General features: G+C 32.5%; 3 protein-coding genes and 4 non-coding genes across 8 annotated transcripts; 1 reads left to right on the top strand and 6 right to left on the bottom strand.

Moving 5' to 3' along the window:
• Window positions 1-928: 928 nt before the first annotated feature.
• On the bottom strand, window positions 929-6393 carry LOC117906926 (pentatricopeptide repeat-containing protein At2g01860). Of its 2 annotated transcripts, XM_034820208.1 has the most exons (4): window positions 6215-6393; window positions 4537-6108; window positions 4198-4258; window positions 929-1394 (listed from the first exon to the last, which is right to left on the bottom strand). In XM_034820208.1, exons 2-3 carry the CDS (start codon window positions 6075-6077, stop codon window positions 4255-4257), a joined length of 1545 nt encoding a protein of 514 aa, XP_034676099.1. In that variant the 5' UTR covers window positions 6078-6108; window positions 6215-6393; the 3' UTR covers window positions 929-1394; window positions 4198-4254. The 2 variants fall into 2 exon arrangements, with proteins under 2 accessions (XP_034676099.1, XP_034676098.1); XM_034820207.1 differs by lacking the exon at window positions 4198-4258.
• Window positions 3293-3357, bottom strand: LOC117908018. The gene has a single exon (XR_004650137.1). It is a non-coding gene; the product is annotated as a small nucleolar RNA snoR101 (small nucleolar RNA).
• Window positions 3561-3625, bottom strand: LOC117908016. Its single transcript, XR_004650136.1, has one exon. It is a non-coding gene; the product is annotated as a small nucleolar RNA snoR101 (small nucleolar RNA).
• Window positions 3850-3914, bottom strand: LOC117908015. The gene has a single exon (XR_004650135.1). It is a non-coding gene; the product is annotated as a small nucleolar RNA snoR101 (small nucleolar RNA).
• LOC117908019 lies at window positions 4221-4286 on the bottom strand. Its single transcript, XR_004650138.1, has one exon. It is a non-coding gene; the product is annotated as a small nucleolar RNA snoR101 (small nucleolar RNA).
• Window positions 6394-10437: 4044 nt separating the features above from the next.
• Window positions 10438-12376, top strand: LOC117906949 (HMG1/2-like protein). Its single transcript, XM_034820245.1, has 8 exons — window positions 10438-10544; window positions 10639-10693; window positions 10848-10964; window positions 11060-11117; window positions 11326-11370; window positions 11453-11533; window positions 11787-11882; window positions 11970-12376. The coding sequence occupies exons 2-8, from the start codon at window positions 10647-10649 to the stop codon at window positions 11985-11987; spliced, it is 462 nt and encodes a 153-aa protein (XP_034676136.1). The 5' UTR covers window positions 10438-10544; window positions 10639-10646; the 3' UTR covers window positions 11988-12376.
• A 1516-nt stretch (window positions 12377-13892) lies between these two features.
• On the bottom strand, window positions 13893-16742 carry LOC117906948 (12-oxophytodienoate reductase 2-like). Its single transcript, XM_034820244.1, has 6 exons — window positions 16558-16742; window positions 16228-16418; window positions 15414-15554; window positions 15164-15294; window positions 14868-15044; window positions 13893-14609 (listed from the first exon to the last, which is right to left on the bottom strand). Exons 2-6 carry the CDS (start codon window positions 16308-16310, stop codon window positions 14017-14019), a joined length of 1125 nt encoding a protein of 374 aa, XP_034676135.1. The 5' UTR covers window positions 16311-16418; window positions 16558-16742; the 3' UTR covers window positions 13893-14016.
• Window positions 16743-18749: the final 2007 nt, after the last annotated feature.

Below are 18749 nucleotides of genomic sequence, written 5' to 3'. Positions count from 1 at the left end.
CATACCCGTCTTGAAGACCTTCTACGCCAATTACCACTATGTTATGTCTTGTTTTGCCGGTAGTTTTTCTTTTTCTAAAACCCACAGGAAACACGAGCTGGGAAGACTTCTCTTCTATTTGGACCCGTTTCTGCACTCAATAAAATAACCCTTTTACCCTCTGTTTTGACTTCCATCTTTACACTCGTAAATCCTAATCCTTCCCCTCCTTCTTCCTCTTTCCCATTTCTTTTTCTTCTCTTCTCATTCATTTCCATGAAAGTTGAAGAAAAGGGCAAAAAGGCAATTTTACATGCTTTCTTTGATTTAAAAAACGGGTGAGGCCCATTTGAACAATATCGGATCCAAATAAAATTCCCCATATATAATGTCTGGACCTTAAGTAATTATCACCTTTTTCCTCCCTATAACAATCTGCACCTTCTTACACTAGAACCAGATTCCATAGTTGCAACCATGTGCATAGCAGCCTTTGTTTGGCAATCTCACCCACTCTACCCTCTTCTTCTCTTGCTCAACAGAGATGAGTATCACAACAGGTAAGTCTGATTTTTCATTGTTAGCCATGCCCCTTAGTTTTTGTTTTGTTTTGTTCTTTTGGGTTTTAATGATTTTCAAGTGTGTTTCATGTTGTGTTCTTGAGGCCCACAAAGCCATTAGCATGGTGGGAAGGCTGTGATATATTGGGAGGGAGGGATGAAGTTGCAGGAGGGACATGGTTGGCGTGTTCAAGGCAAGGGAGGGTTGCCTTTCTCACAAATGTGTTAGAGCTTCATCCCCGGCTTCGGCCTTTTAGCCGTGGAGAACTCCCTGTAAAATTCCTCGAGGTTATAATTTCAATGTGTTGTTTTGTAAACAGGTTGCCATATCAGCTTTTATAGAATCAGGATCATGCTAAATAATCTTATACAATGTAAGAAATATCAGCAAAAATACTCATTCACAGGAGGAAATATAACACACTCTTTCTTTACCCAGAAGTATTTTCGCTACCAAATGGTAAACAGGATCTGCATTAGTACTTGATTTCCTAGAAAAAATAGTTTAGCCAGTTTTCCTTGTGATTCTTCACAGGTCATGGGAAATTGGTGCTTTTTTCTATTTTTTCAATAACTTCTAGTGGTTTTTTACTTGTATCGTTCTTCTTATATGGTAGCAGAGCAGAAAGAATCCCCATGAATACGCAGAAGAAATAGCAAAGGAAGGTGATGAGTATAATGGGTTTAACCTGATTGTAGCTGATATTGCTTCCAAAACCATGGTGTATGTCTCCAACAGGCCAGAAGGTGAGCCCCCTACCATTCAAGAGATTTCTCCAGGGATTCATGTGCTGTCAAATGCAAAGCTTGGCATCCCATGGCACAAGGTTAGAAAGATTTACGATGCTCCTTCATCTGATAAGATTTGATGGCAAACTTTAGTTTCGAGACAATATTAGCAAATAAATAAATAAATAACGATAATTAGAAAAGAAATAATTAATGCAACATCAATAACAAATATGGCAACAGCTGTAGAGCCGTGGCTGCTTTTACACTGAATTCTTTATTTCTTTCAGGTCAACCTTCACTGGTATATGAATATAACTAAACAAAGTATTAAATTGCCTCTTCCCTTGTAGGTCGAGAGATTGAGAGGAAAATTCAAGGAACTTCTAGGTAAATATGGTGAAAGTGACATTCCCATAAAAGAGATGATTGAGAAACTAATGAGAGATACAGTTAAAGCTGACCAGAGTATGTTGCCTCACATTTGTGCTCTTGACTGGGAGTATGATCAAAGTTCCATTTTCACTGACACACAGACAAAAATGGTATATCTTAGTGGTTTTGCAGTCTCTCTTCAAAAGAACTCACAAACATTGATGTCACCTGTTTTAGTATTCTACTTATCCATATCATTAACCTCCTCTATTTCCAATGTATAGGGACATCTTGGAACCAGAAGCACAGCTGCATTAACAGTAACAGCAACTGGAGAAGTAACTTTTTATGAGACCTGTCTTGAGAAGGAAATATGGGTCGAGAAAACTGTGAATTATTGTATTGAGAACATGAAGTAGATGGAAATAATGAACCAGCAATCAGTTCCTAAATAAGAGAGTTGTCTGACCATTTATAGGATAACATCCATCCATCTATCTATCACAACAGTGACGATAGATACCTCAAATACATTTTGGAAAGACAATTGGTGTTGTCTTTGGATTAAGATTTGAATTTATTAAAGTTGATGACAGCCCAGTATCTTTGATCTATGAAAGTATGAATGCATCACATAAAGGGAAAAAAATGGCTCATAATTAATTCAAATAATTCTTATCGAAACAAGCTTATAAGCTTGACCTGGTTTCACTTTCAAGTTGCAACAACCACGAAGTCATTCGCTTATCCAACTTAAACCTTACTATCTTGAACCCTACTCTCTCAAACTTCTCACATACCTTCCCCACTTTGCTAGCCTCCCAGAGACCATTCAAATATTGGTCAAGTCCTGTTAAGTAATATATTTCAAAGAAACCTCCCCCCTCAAGTCTCAAATTTTATTTTATGGTCCTTGAGAGATCAGTTCTTTTATAAGTCCTTGAGAGGTTACAAAAAGACAGTAAAATCTTGGATGAGATATCTGAAGCCTCCAATCCCAAAACCATAGCCAATGCTCCCATTTTCTTCTCTGAATAATGGCTATGTACCGAAGTGTACATAACCATGGCCTAAATATGCCCACAAATTATTTGTAGAACGCTGTCAACCTGGCTGTACCCATGTCCATTTCCCATTGGGTATTTTGGCCATACCACAGAAGTTGAATAAGTTGACCATCTTCTAAATAGAATTGTGTGCTTCAAAGCATCTAAATGAGTCCATAATCGATTTGGCAATGTTCATGCACAGGGTTACCTGCTCATCTGTCTAACAAGAATGAAATAGGGAGCTACAGATGTGTGCCTCCATGACTAGTAAAATGTGAACTTTGGTCGACCAAACTTCAAAAATTTGAGTTTGATTCTCAGGACCACAAAGAGGACATATGTAACTCCAATGATCCAAACATCAAAGTACAACTCCAAATTTTTCAACTCAAATTATGTTTCCTCTTACTCTGGGAAATGTGAAATTATTATGAATTATGGAACAGAATGGTCACGCTTCAGAAAGAAAAAGGAATAAAGAAGAATTTCTAGCAACTAATAAGACATCTCATGCCAACTCTAGAAAGAAGAAAGGATGATTAATTTATAATGAAGTGATTGAGAAACTGAGGAAAGGACTGAGGAAAGTGCAAAGCCAAGTGCATCAGTAATGTAAACTTGTCAACAAGTGAACTTACCTGAAGTTCAGAGATCAAGTGTAAGGCATCATGTGCACTTACTTGGCACCAACACGCAGACTTCAGAAAAAACAATAACATGGTTGAGCATCTAACAGACAGAAAAACTTGTAGCAACTAGCACCTGAGAGGGAACGTCTCATACTAACTCTCAGAACAAGAAAAAAGGATTATGGGCCCATGAAGTAAATCATGTGAAGACCCACCCAAACAAGAAGTGTAACGTGAAGAGCATCAGTAATGTATACTTGTCAACAAGTAAACTTACCTGAAGTTCAGAGATCAAGTGTAAGCCATCATATGCTCTTATTTTGCAACAACACACAAACTTCAGAAAAAACATAACCACACTGAAAAATGGATGGGCATCAAAAAGAGAGAAAATCTCCTAGCACCTAACAAGAACCTCTCATACTAACTCTTGGAACAGGAAAAAGGGATGATGGGCCATGAATAGTAAAAATTATAAATGAAGTAAATCACCTGAGGACTCACCCAAGTATGAAGTGCAAAGATAAGAGCATCAGTAATGTATACTTGTCAACAAGTAAACTTACCTGAAGTTCAGAGATCAAGTGTAAGCCATCATATGCACTTACTTTGCACCAACACACAAACTTCAGAAAAACATGACCACAGTGAAACATGGATGAGCATCAAAGAGAGAGAAAAAATCCTAGTACCTTTCAAGAACCTCTCATTTTTATTTTATTTTTGATAGGTAAAGAAAAAAATCTATTAAAAAAGAAACGCCAAAAGAGCGACTCAATAAGAACCTGTCATCCCAACTCTTGCAACAAGAAAAGAGGATAAGGGAGCCATGAATTTAAAAGCTTAAAAAATGAAGTAGATCATCAAAAGACTCGCCTAATTGGAAGTGCAAAGACAAGACCATCAGTACTGAAAACTTATCAACGAGTGAACTTACCTGCAGATCCAGAGGTTAAGTGTGAGCCACCACACACACAACTTCAGAAAAAAACCCAACCATTTTACACGCACATGTACAATTTATCTTTGCACAAAGAAGAAACCCATACGAAGGATAAATACAATTTGAAAAGTGAACCGCTGGAAAAACATGAACATATTGCATAAACTGCTAGGTACAGAGTCAGACACACCCAGAAATTAGTATAAATATGTAACACAAAAGACAATACCACCTCACAAAATTATAATGGGAAACAAGCATAAGAACCTTACCTGTTTTCTCTTTCAAGTTGCAACAACTGTGACAAGGTTCCCTTATCCAACTTGAACCCTGACATCTCTAACTCCTTGCAGACCTCCCTACACTTTGCCAGCCTCCGGAAAACCATGTAAATCTTTAACATGTCCCGGTATATATCATATGTCGGACAGAAACCTGCTTCCTTAAGTTTTGAAAAATACCTTACAGTTCTTGATAGATCATTCAGAGCAATAAAAAGCTTTATCACCACACGATAAGCTGGAAGATCAAAGAGACAGTCTGAAGCCTCCATTTCCCAAACGACAGCCAGTGCCTCCCTGTATTTCTTCTCAGTATAGCGACTATGAATTAGAGTTGTGTACATAACCACACTTGGACTATTCTCAGATTGTTTATACCAGTTAAAAAGACTTTCCACTATTTCGAATTTCCCAAGCCTTATGCAGACTTTCATGACTGCTGTGCAATCCTGATGGCTTAATTTCAAATCTTCTCTTTCTCCAAGCTCATCTAGTAATGCCTGTACAAGGCTGTGCTTATCGGGGTTCTTTCCAAGCTCTAATATTAGCTTTGCATAAATGCTGGGTCCCAACATCCTTTTACTATCCTTGGCAACTAAGAGAAGCTTCCAGGCAAGGCTCAAACTTCCCCTTCTGATGAATCCCCTTGCCAGTGCCTCGATTACACTCCGGCTAGCCAAACCAGTGAACTTTTCCAAACTGAATGGAACTTTCAACTTGTGAGTCCTTGCCAGGACCTCAACTGTTGAGGCCAGAATGCGATCATCTGGGAAGAGCTGGGGTTGTTTCTGAGCCCAGAAGAAGGTCTGTAGAGCTCTCTCAGGAAGACCCATGTGACCCAATTCCCGGATCGTCAATGACAATGAGCCCTTCCGCAGAAAGCTAACCCACTTGTTAAGAACTGGAGAAACGTCATCTTCCAAAGGAAGGTTTCTTATCTCTCTGGCTATGCTAATGAGGAAATCCGGGTTCTTGTAAACTTGCTTAGATAGGGATGCCCGGGAAGCATATGGCATTGAAGAAGCAGCTCTCACATGTCTCTTCGTTGTGGGAAGTCCCATAGGTCGCAGTTTGTAGGGAAGTGGGAGTGGAAGAGGCCTTTCCCTATTCAATTTCCCAGGCTTTTGAGGGATTCTCCCCATAAAAAGAGACGAAATTGCTTCAATCTCATCCGAATCCCAAACAATCTCCCCCTCTTTTCTTCCTTCAATACCATCAACCAGAAACCCATCATCATTCGCATCAGGTTCTTTATCCAAAACCGTACCCATTTCAGATTGCTCTGTCCCACTATTTCCCCCCTTCAAAAATGTGCTAATTTCAGGCTCCGGAGGGAGCTTAGCTCGCCGTGGATGCGGAAGGTTCTTGGTTGGTTTTCTATGGTTAACCCTAGCATTACATTGCACCCCCAACTTTATCTCGTTCTTGTTTGAAAACCCCACAACGAATTGTGCTTTCACATACCGTTTATCCCAATAAATTCGGGTCCCTGGCACCGTACATATACTCAACGATGAGAACAAACGCTCCATTGCCTCACAGGAATTTCATCAAACACCTCATCTGCACTCCATGTATAGCAATCATCATTCAAACAAAAACAGAAAGCAAAGGTACATAAACACATAAGACATAAGAAGTGAGCTATTTCGAGTGGAATACCGAATACCTTACTCAGAATTGCATCCACGATGGATTCTTACACAAACGGCTGGAAATGGTCAACTTTTCTATCTGGAAAATGCTTGCTTTTTCCCGCAAAGGAATTTTACACCGAAAAGCAAAAAGAAAAGAAAAAAAAATTCTAAGGGCTTTTTCAAATTGCTTTGTAGTTCGTACTACCAACTCGTGAATGGCGGAATATATTCTGTCCAGCTCAGGACTCGACCCGATCCGACCGGACTTTCCCTTTTTATTTTTCTGGGGGTTATTGAATTAAACCCAAATATGGAGATACTTTTTTCGACCAAAATGCATACGTATTTTTAAAAACCTACCCATATATAAATAATATTTATATAAAAAATAAATTACCTTTCAAATAAAATCACAAAATATGTTATATTTATAAATTATTCCATCCCTAACAACTTTTTTTTTCTTTTTGGATAAATTAAAATCAAAAGAAAAATTATAATTTTTGAAAGCAAAATTTTTATAAAATATGAAATAACTTTTTATATATAACACAATAGATAATATTTTTATGAATTTTACGTTAACTTTCTTTTAAATTATAAATTATTTCAATAAATTAACCTTTAAACTTAAAATAATATTTATGAAGGAAAAATAAATAAAATCATATATTAAACATTTAAGAAAATAAAAATTGAAAAGGAAAAAGAAAAAAATATTTTTATTTACACCTTTCTTTAAAAAGGCTTCCCTAACACTAAAAGAAGTGTTTAAATGTTAAACACGGTTTTTGGGAGTGTGTTATCACTCTTAATCTTGATATTAATTCATCTGTGGTTTTAAAAAGTTGAAAATACACATATATCGACCGTAAAAAAAAAAATTAAATTTATGATAATTTGTGATGATTGATTAAGAATTTTGCATTTTCAAAATACAACTTTAATTTGAATATTAAAATTGAAAACGGCAAAAACTATTTTAAATTTTAGAATTTATTACTAGCTTTGGGTTTTCAATGAACATAGGTGCATGCACCCGCCTTCTTTGAATAAAAAAATTCGATAAAGGCACACAATTAAACTTAACATTTTAATTTCCTTTATAAGTTAGGTTTAAATGTAATCCAATGTGAATGTATGATTGTAAAATGACTGTATCACACCTTGCATTCTTTTAAGATAGACTTTTATGTAAGGGTGTAAGTAAGATTCAGAAAAAACAATAAATCAATCAAAATCGATCATATTTATTTTATTTGCAATGATAAAAAATGTTGACTCGATTTGAGAATTTTGAAATCCAACCTCGTCGGTTTGGGTTTTCATTTTTTGTCCCATGATTGATAAAAAATTGAACAAAACTAACATTTTAAAATTTATGTATAATTATTAGATATCTTATTAATTTTTTTATATTATATTCTATTAAAATAACTTATTATTTTTATACTATGGGCAACCGTTTTTAAATATTCTATTAAAAAGTACAAGTACTTTATATTGATGAGATCTCAAATATTTATTTATATATGGAGAAAAATGGGATTTAAATACTTTTATCATTGATGATATATTTTATTTCCAAATATCTATTGACATCATAAGAAATCATTAACATCCCAAAGTATAAACTATGAATGAATGTCAACATTTAAAAGATTTGTCAAAATTGAAATAATACATTCTGAAAAAATCAGACTCATTAAAAAAATGATAAATATTTGAACTTGTAGTTCAGACACTGAAGTTGTCAAACTTGTTGGATATAAATAAGTATTTATAAAAAAGTGTAATGAGAAAAATGAAATCACTAACTCATAGGTCAAGGTTTTCCGCATAAACTTAATATTGACTACGAAGAAACATATTCACCCATGATCGACGCAACCATATTTATATATCTAATTTGTTTAACAATCATAAAATGACTGGATTTGGATATCATGGATGTCGTTACTACATATTTACACGGATCTTTAGATAATAGCGTATACTGGATTTGGATATCATGGATGTCGTTACTACATATTTACATGGATCTTTAGATAATAGCGTATATATATGAAAATCCTTTAAGGATTTTCAATGCTTGAAGCAACTAATTCAAAACATTGTAGCATATACTCAATTAAGCTACAAAGATCATTGTATCAATTAAGCAATCCAAATACATGTGATATATGATCAATTCAATGAATATTTGAAGTGAAAAATATGTATGTATTACCTTATTTGTTTATGCATATTCATTATGTTGGATAGTTGCAATTATTATAATATATGTGCAACATTGAATTTTGTTGGAACTCTTGAAGAACTTACAAAAATAATTGGATATTTGAAATGAAAATTCTTATAAAACAATTTTTTTTTTTTTTATCGGCTTGCAAATCAAGTACCTTTCAAACAAAATATTAGTTTATTAGTCAACATATACAAATAAAATCCTAAAACATTTTTATATGGACAAATCACACCCATTAAGTTATTTGGTGATAGTTCATTCACTTGAAGTGAAAAATTACCTATTTTATTATAAAGAAAATAATGAAAAACTACTTGGTCTAGAAGTACTATATTACAGTGTTAATGGTATATTGATGAATCTTGCAAATTATACACGACTAAATATTGCACTCCTTGTTAATTTAGTTGTGAAATATAATTTTACATCAACTCAAAGACATTGGAACAAAGTCAATCATGTACTACAATAATATGATGTCTATGTTATTCTAAAAGATTATAATTTTAATTGTTTGAATATGTAAATGCTGACTATATTTCAGTCCCCCACAAAACTTGATTTCAAATGAGGTATATATTTATATACGGTGGTACGACAATATCATGGAATCAATCAAGCAAATAATAAAAACATACATATTACCCTCCATTAGAGGTAATGCTACAAAGTTAATAATGTTGCATGCATTGCACGTATTAAAAAATGATACATTAACGGTGATAGAATTAAGCATATATTGGTCAAGTATTTTACTATCATTAACTTTAAAAGAGTGATGAAATCGATATTCAATGAATAAGATAAAGTAACAATTTAGTAGATCTATTTACAAAAGCATTGTTAATTGCAATATTAAAGAAGTTAACCGAAATACGTCGACTCAAAGATCTTCATGTTGTACTATTAGATAAAATATAACAATGTTAACATGATGGGGAGTTAATTGATAAGAATATAATTACACTGCATATTTTTTTTTTTCGTATAGGTTTTGCCCCATTGGTATTTTTTTTATTTTATTCATTAATGTTTTTCCTATAGGACTTTTCATAGTAAGGTTTTAACGAGATATATTCTTATGATCATCAACGAGAAGTGTTATAAAATATGAGAATTTATCAAATTATGAAAATTTGTGGATGATCATTCGTATTAATGTATTTCTCTTTGTAACTCTCTATAAAAGGTAATACATACAATGAAAACCCATCTCGTTATTTTATTACATTCAATTATACTTTTATTTGAATATCTTTATTTATTATCTTAGTATTTTTATTATTTTATTTTGCAACATAACTCAGTTAATATCCTTAAATTTTTGTAAAAATTTGAAATAATAATTTACTTAATATTTTACTTTTTTAAAATAGTTTTTAAAAGTTGTGAACATATTTACGTGTAAGTCTCAAATAATTATTATATTTTATATGAATCGTTATAATCTTTTTCTTTTAAAAATAGGAAACAGAAGGTTTACTAAAAAACTACCTAAATTTTTAATTAATTTTTTAAATAAATTTGAGATATTGTCAAATATTTTTTAAAAATATATTAAAAAATAATTTAAAATATAAAGAATGTTTTCATAACCTTTAGATTGTATATAATCGTGAGATATCTTCACCAAAAAATAAATTAAGGGAGCTGATTTTAATATTTAAATTCTCAAACAAAAATATATTATAAAACTTAGACTTATCAAAACTTTTTTCGTCTTAGTATTATGTTCTTTCATTTATGGGAATCACTTCGAAATAAGAAGAAGAGAAAAAAGCTCATGTATTATAAATGGGAGGAGGGCAACAAAATCAAACAAGCACACAAAGAAAACACAATCGGAGGCCAAAGCACAGCGCTAAAGAAATGGGCCAATTAAAACGAAGCTCACGGATCGATGACGTGGCATTAAAATTCAAATCCCGCCTAAACCCCGGATTTCATTTCACTCGCAATTGAATTTCAATTTCCTCAACTTATTATCTCCGCCTTTCGGCGACCTTTCACATCCCGCATCTCTCTCTCTCTCTCTCTCTCTCTCTCTCTCTATTTCTCTATTTTTCTTTCCTTTCGGCGTCCAAACCCTAACCCTAGCGTTACAGACTAAAGCGGTAGGCGTCGCTGCTTCTCTCATGGAAGACGATTCTTGACCTATTATTATCGAGTTCTGTCGTTTTTCTCACTTATCAAACGCTATCACTGCAGGATTCGCCATGAAAGGAGGCCGATCCAAGTCCGATACAAAGAAAGCTGATGCCAAGTGAGTTTTGTTCATCTCAATTTATAGGTGTTTTTGTTTCTTTTTATGTGGTTTGATTCAGCCATGTGAGGCAGAGGCTTCGAGATCATGGCGTTTCAGATCCGCGATCTCGTTGATATTCATATGCGTGTTTGTGTCGTTTGATTTGTGGTAGGCTTTCTGTGAAGAAAGGGGCTGCTGCTACGAAAGCAGGAAAGAAAACAAAGAAGGAAAAGCCAGTAAAGGACCCTAACAAGCCTAAGAGGCCTGCCAGTGCCTTTTTCGTTTTCATGTAAAATCTCAAAATTTTTTTCCTATTTAAAAATCTTACAAATTGTTTTTAGATTATTATCTACTTTATTTACTTTATTCTTTTAACGATTGAAGGGAAGAGTTTAGGAAGCAGTACAAGGAGAAGCACCCTTCCAATAAATCGGTCTCTGTGGTAAGTAATTTAATTTTCGATCGTTTGATTATTAAGAATTTTCTTTGGTATGAGTAGTTAATTTTTTTTTTAATTTGTTTTAGCTTCTTAAAAAAATTTACCCTGAAAGTAAACTAGCTCCGTTTTTTTTATTCTTATATTTTTTGGTAATTAGCTCATTAGCTGTTCTATTTTCGTTGAGATATTTTTTAATTGATTTCAAAATTAGGTTGGCAAAGCTGGTGGGGATAAATGGAAGTCTATGTCTGAAGCCGTAAGTATCCGACAATATGAAAAGCTAACACCTTTATTTCGAATTATCAATTTACTCATTTAAGCCAATTGGAAAAATTCAGGAGAAGGCTCCCTATGTAGCGAAAGCAGAAAAGCGGAAAGTAGAATACGAGAAGAACATGAAAGCCTATAACAAAAAACAGGTATTTTACTTCAAATGTATGCTCCTAGTATTCAAGTAAAATGGTTCTTCATCCAAATTGTTTCTCTTGTTCAGTATTAAATTATATCTGATTCATTCGTTTTCCTTTTTGCAAAATCAATCTTATGCTGTCTGCCTTAATGGGAAGTAGACTTATTGGGATTTCTATCATTGCTCCTCTCTTTTGGAGTGTGTTCTCTTTGCAAAATTCTTTAGAGAGGTAATTAATGATATCGTATTTTGATGGGAACCAGGCTGAAGGTACCAAAGTAGTAGAGGAGGAGGATGAGTCTGAAAAATCCCTCTCCGAGGTGAATGATCAGGAGGATGACGAAGATGGCAGTGAAGAGGTTTGTTGAAGTGATTAATATTGAAGTTTTTAAATTACATTTTGACCTGTGAATTTAAATTGAAAAATGTTTTTACTTGCCTTGCAGGAGGAAGATGATGAGTAAAATTTGCTGACGAGGGCAGTGTGCGTGCAGATGCATTGGCCATCAAAATGTTTGATCATCTCATGTTTAGTCTCTCGGAACAGAAATATGGCACAATGATTGATCATTTCTTTTAAATGTTTTTCCTTTTTTTGGATGAAATATATATCCTCCAGCTCCACTGTGTTTCATCTTGTTTTGCTCCTTAAGAAGATGAATAGTGAACGAAGAAAAATCTGCTCTATTTGTACTTTGCTCTCAGATTTTAGTGATTTAGCAAGGGGTTTCTTTTGTAGATGTTCCAATGACCCATTTTAGTCTAGCTTCTATTCATGATGTGATGTATGTACTTGCATCAATGTTTCTTTTTCCCATTTTCTGGGAATACTAATTGCCTAATTCCTTGTTTATATGGTTTATTCTTTTCTGATATCGACATTACAAAAATTTCCCTATTTAAGGGGTCTTTCAGGATTCTATACTCTTATGACATGATCTATTCTAAATTTGCCTGCTTTTTGACCTGTCGGTTTTTATTCTATAAGGTTTTCTTTGATTATTTTATTTTTTTGCTTTTTGTATTTAATTCTGTTGATTGGTCTGGATCATTGTCAGGATGTTTTTCATTCTGACAAAGATTACCATCGTTGTCAAGATAGAAATCTTTTCTGTTATTACAATAATTTATATTTTGTCTGGCATGTTTTCCATTCCAGATGGTGTGCTGAGTGGCTTGTAACTTTCAAAACGGTTCAAAATAGTTAATAGAATCCATTCTGTGATTGTCGTTTTTAATCTCGTTTTATGCCTCCATAACTTTGGGAATGGTGGCCCAACTAAATCGTCTTTTCCTTTGATGTGTTAGCCAGTGGTTTTCATTTTGGATTTATAGAATGTTTTGAATTGCATTAATGTGCATTGTGGGTTATTACTTGAATTGATTGCATTAACTCATTTAATTCACTTGGTTTTTCCTATTAGGACTCTCTTATGAAGTCTCTCTCCCTTTCCCCCTATTAGAGGGCACATCATAAAGCTTCTTTTAGGCACCCAACTGGTTCGGAATTTTAGGGGAGCCAACATGTTGGGATCTTTTTGTGGTTTTTAAATTTAGTATCCGAGTGTGCAGGTCAGGAAGTGGGTGTGATTTTGATGGGGTGGGGATATTATCAAATTTTATCCTTATTTAAAAATCAACAAATTGTAATTTTTTTAACAGCATTTGTGCTTTTAGACTGATTCACTGTGTTTTGTCCTTGATGTGTTACTGTTTCAGTCATTGGTGCTTATTTCATGGTGGTTATCCTAGTTTGGTCTCGTAATCACTTAAAAAGTTCTAAATGTTTCTTGTTTCCATTATGTGTTTTTGTTTTGGTTGCATGGGAGATGATGCCCTAATATTGAATGAAGAAATTTTGATTTTTTTCCCAATTGGGCGTTTACTATCATTTGACCTTCGTTTTTTTGTTGGGGGTGCTTGATAGTTTAAGTTTGCATGATAAAATGATATTGAAAATAATGCCTGCCCTTCCAGTTCTCTACTTCTGTAGTTATGGCCAGCAATATAAACTGAATTGTTATTGATTTTTATATGTTTGTGGAATCTATCTAAATAAGCTGTATGATATTTTTATAATGTAAATTCGAGAAAGGCAGTATCATGTCTTTTGTGATCAAGCTAAATTAGTCTCTGATTTCCTTCAGTTACAAAAGAAATTTATAGGGTGTCCATAATTGCTGGAAAAATTATGCCTTCAAATCGTCACCAATGTAAAGAAACATTGGCCTTCATCAAGGGTTTGGGTTGTGGTAATATAATTCTTCTGTGATAGCCTTGATTAAAAGCTTCATTACCATTCCCTGATTGTGACTTGGATTTTTGCGTATTTAACCCGTATACTGCATCATTTATTTCACATCGCTGTCTTGGTGGGTTGAAATTGAGTTCCAACTCTGTTTTATTCAACTAGATTCAATTTCAAAGTGCATGCGATTACAATATCTGTAAATTCAATTGAAATACTCATACAACGGCAACTTGCCCAACTTTTTAGGGTGTTTGGTCAAGAAAGGGGTAGTCTGTGTAGCCAACGATAGGATCTGACGTATAAAAAGTGCTCCTGTCATACCTATTTAGCGGAATATCAAGCTCGAACCGCTTAGGCAAATCGGGGTTAGCCAGAAATAAGCGACCAAATGCAATCAGATCGGCATTTCCATTTGCTATGGCCTCATTTCCATCCTCTCTATTGTATCCCCCAGCCGCGATAAACGTACCCTTGAAAGCTTCCCTCATTGGGCGGTGGCTAGATTTGGTTTCAACCCTCTCAAACTGAGTGATCATCCTTGGCTCTATCATGTGGCAGTAGAGGATTCCTCGCTTACTTAATTCTTGAGCCATATAGATGCCTAGAGCTGGCGGGTTCGAGTCCCCACAATCGTTATAATCTGCAAAGGGTGAGAGTCTAACGCCGACTCTATCAGCTCCAATCTCATCAGCAATGGCTTCAACAACCTGGAGAGGGAAGCGGCATCGGTTTTCTAAACTACCTCCATACTCATCCCTTCTATCATTTACCCCGTCTTTCAAGAACTGGTCCACTAGGTACCCGTTGGCTGCATGAATCTCCACTCCGTCAAAACCTGTAGTCAATTCTTAATTGTTAGTTTTAGTTTCATTCGCAAGCAACTTGTTGGAAAGTTTTGTACCATGCGACCCAGTATGATATTTTACATGAAAAATGTGAAGAAACTGTATCATTAAGATTTGTATTTGGTAAATCAATTTATCAATTTAATATGAAATAATATTAAAATTTGAACTAGTCGTAAGGTTATCAAATTTTAAATTTAAGAAAAAAAGCTTATGATATTGGAAACCGAAAAGGGTAACGAAGTTACCAGCTTCCCTGGCATTTCTGGCAGCAACCCTAAAGTCATCGACAACCTGAAAGATTTCTTGTACGCTAAGGCGTCGAGGAGGAGAGTAGTCTGCGGCAGTCGTTCCATCAATTTGAGCCTCACTTGTAATTGGCTTATCTGTACAAGATATCGGTGGGTGCCCATTTGGTTGATATTCTGCCCAAAAAAACATAATAGTGAGCTCATTTTGATATTGGGCCATTTATTGGTATGATCCTTCCAAATAAAACCAGATGAAAAAAGAGACTCGGAGGATTTTTTAATTTTTTTTTTACCATATTTGGAAGCTCTCCCAGCATGCCAAAGTTGGCAAAAGAAGATGCCCCCTTTCTCATGAACCGCATCCACAACGGGCTTCCATGCTTCCACGTGTTCCTTCCTCCATATCCCAGGTGTATTTGGGTAACTTCAACGTATACAAACGACTTCAACTTATTTATTTATTTATTTTTCCAGATATTTAATATATATATATATATATATATATTATCTAAAGAAGAAAAATCATAATTGTTTGTAAATTACCCTTGAGCTGTATCGGAAATGCCTGAGGCTTCTCCGATCAAGAAGCCACCTCTTGTTGTTCTCTGAGAGTAATACAAGACGGCATGCGGTTGAGCTGTGAAGTTGTAAGATCTCAATCTCGACATTGGTGCCAATACCATCCTATATCATTGCTCACAAATTAATTAAGAAATCAAAGAAAAAAACAAAAAAAAAATAAATTCTTTGTAAGCGTTTTTATTTATTTATTTTTAAATAATAATAATTTTAATTTTAATTTCCAATAAATTTAAAGTGTTTTCTTCCTAATATACGATTCTTAAAAACAGTTTTGAAGTTTTTGAAAATTAGATTTTATTTAAAAATTTATGAAGTCACCGTATATCCGTATACAAAGCAAAAAAATTTAAGCCTATAATTTTAATTTTTTTTAAAAAGTACCTTTTAAAAAATTACCTAAAACACTTTAAATTTATTCATAAATATGATCTTATTTTTAAAATAAATTATCAAATAATAATTTTTAACCCAAAAAATCAATTATTTTTACTTTAACCTAAAACTGTTTTTGACAATTAGTTTTTAAAAATAATTTTTATTAGTTTTCAAAAATAAAATTTTATTTAGGAATATGTGAAAGATGTGTTTGAAGATAAAAAATTTGTGAACTCTAAGGAGTAGTTTAGTTGGTCCAGATTTGGGTTTGCTCATCAATGATCATCAGTTCGAGTCCCCTCACGACCTGGAGTTTTATCTTAGATTTAAATTTTCCTGAGAAAATGAAAGAAACAGAAAAGAAAACTAATAACGGCTTTGCAGTTCAACGGAGGCTCACCTGTGAGAGAGATGGAACTTTCCCATCTGGTACGGAGTCAGGAGAGGTATCGCCTCCTTCTTTCTCTGACCTTCAGCTTCCATCGTCTCCTCTTCGAGGTTCTTCTCTCTTGTCAAGACTTCAATTCTCCAGATCTCATTAGGCCGACTTCATATGTGTTTTGTTATCATGTTGACTATCAAAACTTGAATCTGATCAAGAAACATATATTATTTTTATCTTTTTATCATTAAAAATGTAACACTTTTTAATAATATAGATGGATTTTCTTTCTTCATCTTTAATTTGTTAATAGTAATTTTAGATTTAAAAAAGAACTACTTATCATACCTTTTGGCACTCCCGCTCACCGCACTGATCATTCGAGAAGCTTTCTGGTTTCATTTTCCCGAGAAAATCAGGAAACTTCATCTTGAATTTCTACTCTTTTTATCGATTCATAGCGTTTGACATTTCATTCACCTTCAAGATTGGTTGGTCAGTTTTCATTGAACTCTGTTCATGAGTTTGGACAAGTGGATGGGAATCATGGGATGTTTATCCATACTGGTGGCTCCCGGTGCCGCGTGAGATACGTTATTGTTTTTTATGAAACAAAGAATTAATTAGTTAAAAAGATTGAATAATATTAAATTTATAAATTTAAACTTTTTCATATTTTAATTTTAAAAATAATTTATTTTTAATATAAATATTTTTCATCGATTATTTACTTATGATTTTAAAAATAAAATCATTTTTATGCCAAAAATAAAAATATTTTTATAAAAAAAAAAGTCAATAAAAGATGGACTATCAAAACTTACAAGAGTTATTTCACCATTTTAATTGAATAATCTTTAAAATTATTTCGAAATTAATATTGTCCAATGTTTGCTCGCGGAAAGTTAAGGATAAATAAATAAATAAATATTTTAAAATTTAAAATTAATGAATTATTTTGGTGTTAATTTTATTTATTTTGATATTTATATAAAAATTAAATAATTGAATATATATAAAATTTAATTATATTTGATTTATTTTTACATAGTTTTTATTGCAAAAATCAAATATTCATATGTGCTATTTTAAAATTATTTAAAAAATTATTTTTAAAATATTTTTTAGGTGCTTTTCTAAATCAAATCTAGCATTAAGGATTAAAATCCTGATTAAATAAGGGAAGAAATATAACTTAAAGAAATATGTATAAATTTCTTTAAATTTTTATTTTCCTTCTCTCTTATTTCTCCTCTAATTTCGCTAATCATTCAATTGAGACCAAAATGATAATTTTTTAAGCTCTAAGCTGATTCAAGAAAGTGACAGACTCTTTTTCTTCTGCATGGTTGAAGCCTGCACGTAAGGGAAAGAGGTTGCTTTTCTCCATTCACAAAGATATGTAATACAATGCGAGAGAGACAGCGAAGTCTGTAATCGAATTAGGTTGTCTTACCGTGAGAAAAAAGGAAATAAAATGAAAAAGTAAAAAAATAATAATTTATTTTATATATTACTTTAAATTTATTTTTCTTTTATATAAATATTATATAATTTTAAATTATATAAATTCTAATTAATTATATTTATTATTATATATATTTTTTTTATGTATTTTCTCTGGTGAAAATCAAATATGAGAAGATTTTTTTTTTCTGTGGTACATTTAGAAGAAAAAAAAAAGTGTATATAATTTTATATCAACACTTGAAAATTTGATTCATTGTTCAATGAGATAACAACACTATAACAAAAAGCATTTTAATATTATTTTTATCATTATTGTTGAGTTAATTGAGAAAATTTATTAGCATTTTATTATTATTAAAATTTATGTAAACTTAAATTAATATCTATCACATTTAGCATTATCAAAATAATAAAAAAGCATTTTATTATTATTATCATTATTGTTAAATTAATTGAGAAAAAATATTAGCATTTTATTATTATTAAAATTATGTAAACTTAAATTAATACCTGTCACATTTAACATCATCAAAATAATTATAAAAGAATGCTTTGGAATTAGGTTATGGTAATGCTAAAAATTTAAAATTTAATTTTTTTTAAAACAATTACCATATTATCTTTTACATAAGGAGTGACCATTCGTATTGATAAGTGGTGTTTGTGTTCTGTTAAAATTAAGGTATTCTACTACATGGGTCAATTCAAATCCGACCCAACTAATAATAGTGTCAAAAGTATAAACTCAAATACTACTTAATAATTAAACAAGTAATACACCGTATAATTTATTTAATAATTAGGTTCTTCTATTTAATAATTATGTTAAGCTAAATTTTATATAAGTCCAAATGATTAATATCTTAATCAAACATATTTATAGTTCGATTAATCTATTTATTTAAAAACAAATTTCAAATTTAAAATGAGTTAAATATGGATCAAATAATTTAAAATTATAATTAGATTAATCAATAGTATTATGATTAATATGAATCAAATTTGTGTTATGCAGATTGATCCAAAATTTACTTATTTATTAAACGGGTTATACGGATCAACATGAATTT

This window comes from Vitis riparia, chromosome 18 (genome assembly GCF_004353265.1).
Source record: "Vitis riparia cultivar Riparia Gloire de Montpellier isolate 1030 chromosome 18, EGFV_Vit.rip_1.0, whole genome shotgun sequence".
Classification (NCBI taxonomy): domain Eukaryota; kingdom Viridiplantae; phylum Streptophyta; class Magnoliopsida; order Vitales; family Vitaceae; genus Vitis; species Vitis riparia.
Note: the sequence above shows the minus strand (reverse complement) of the source record. Positions and strands in the feature narration are given on the sequence as shown.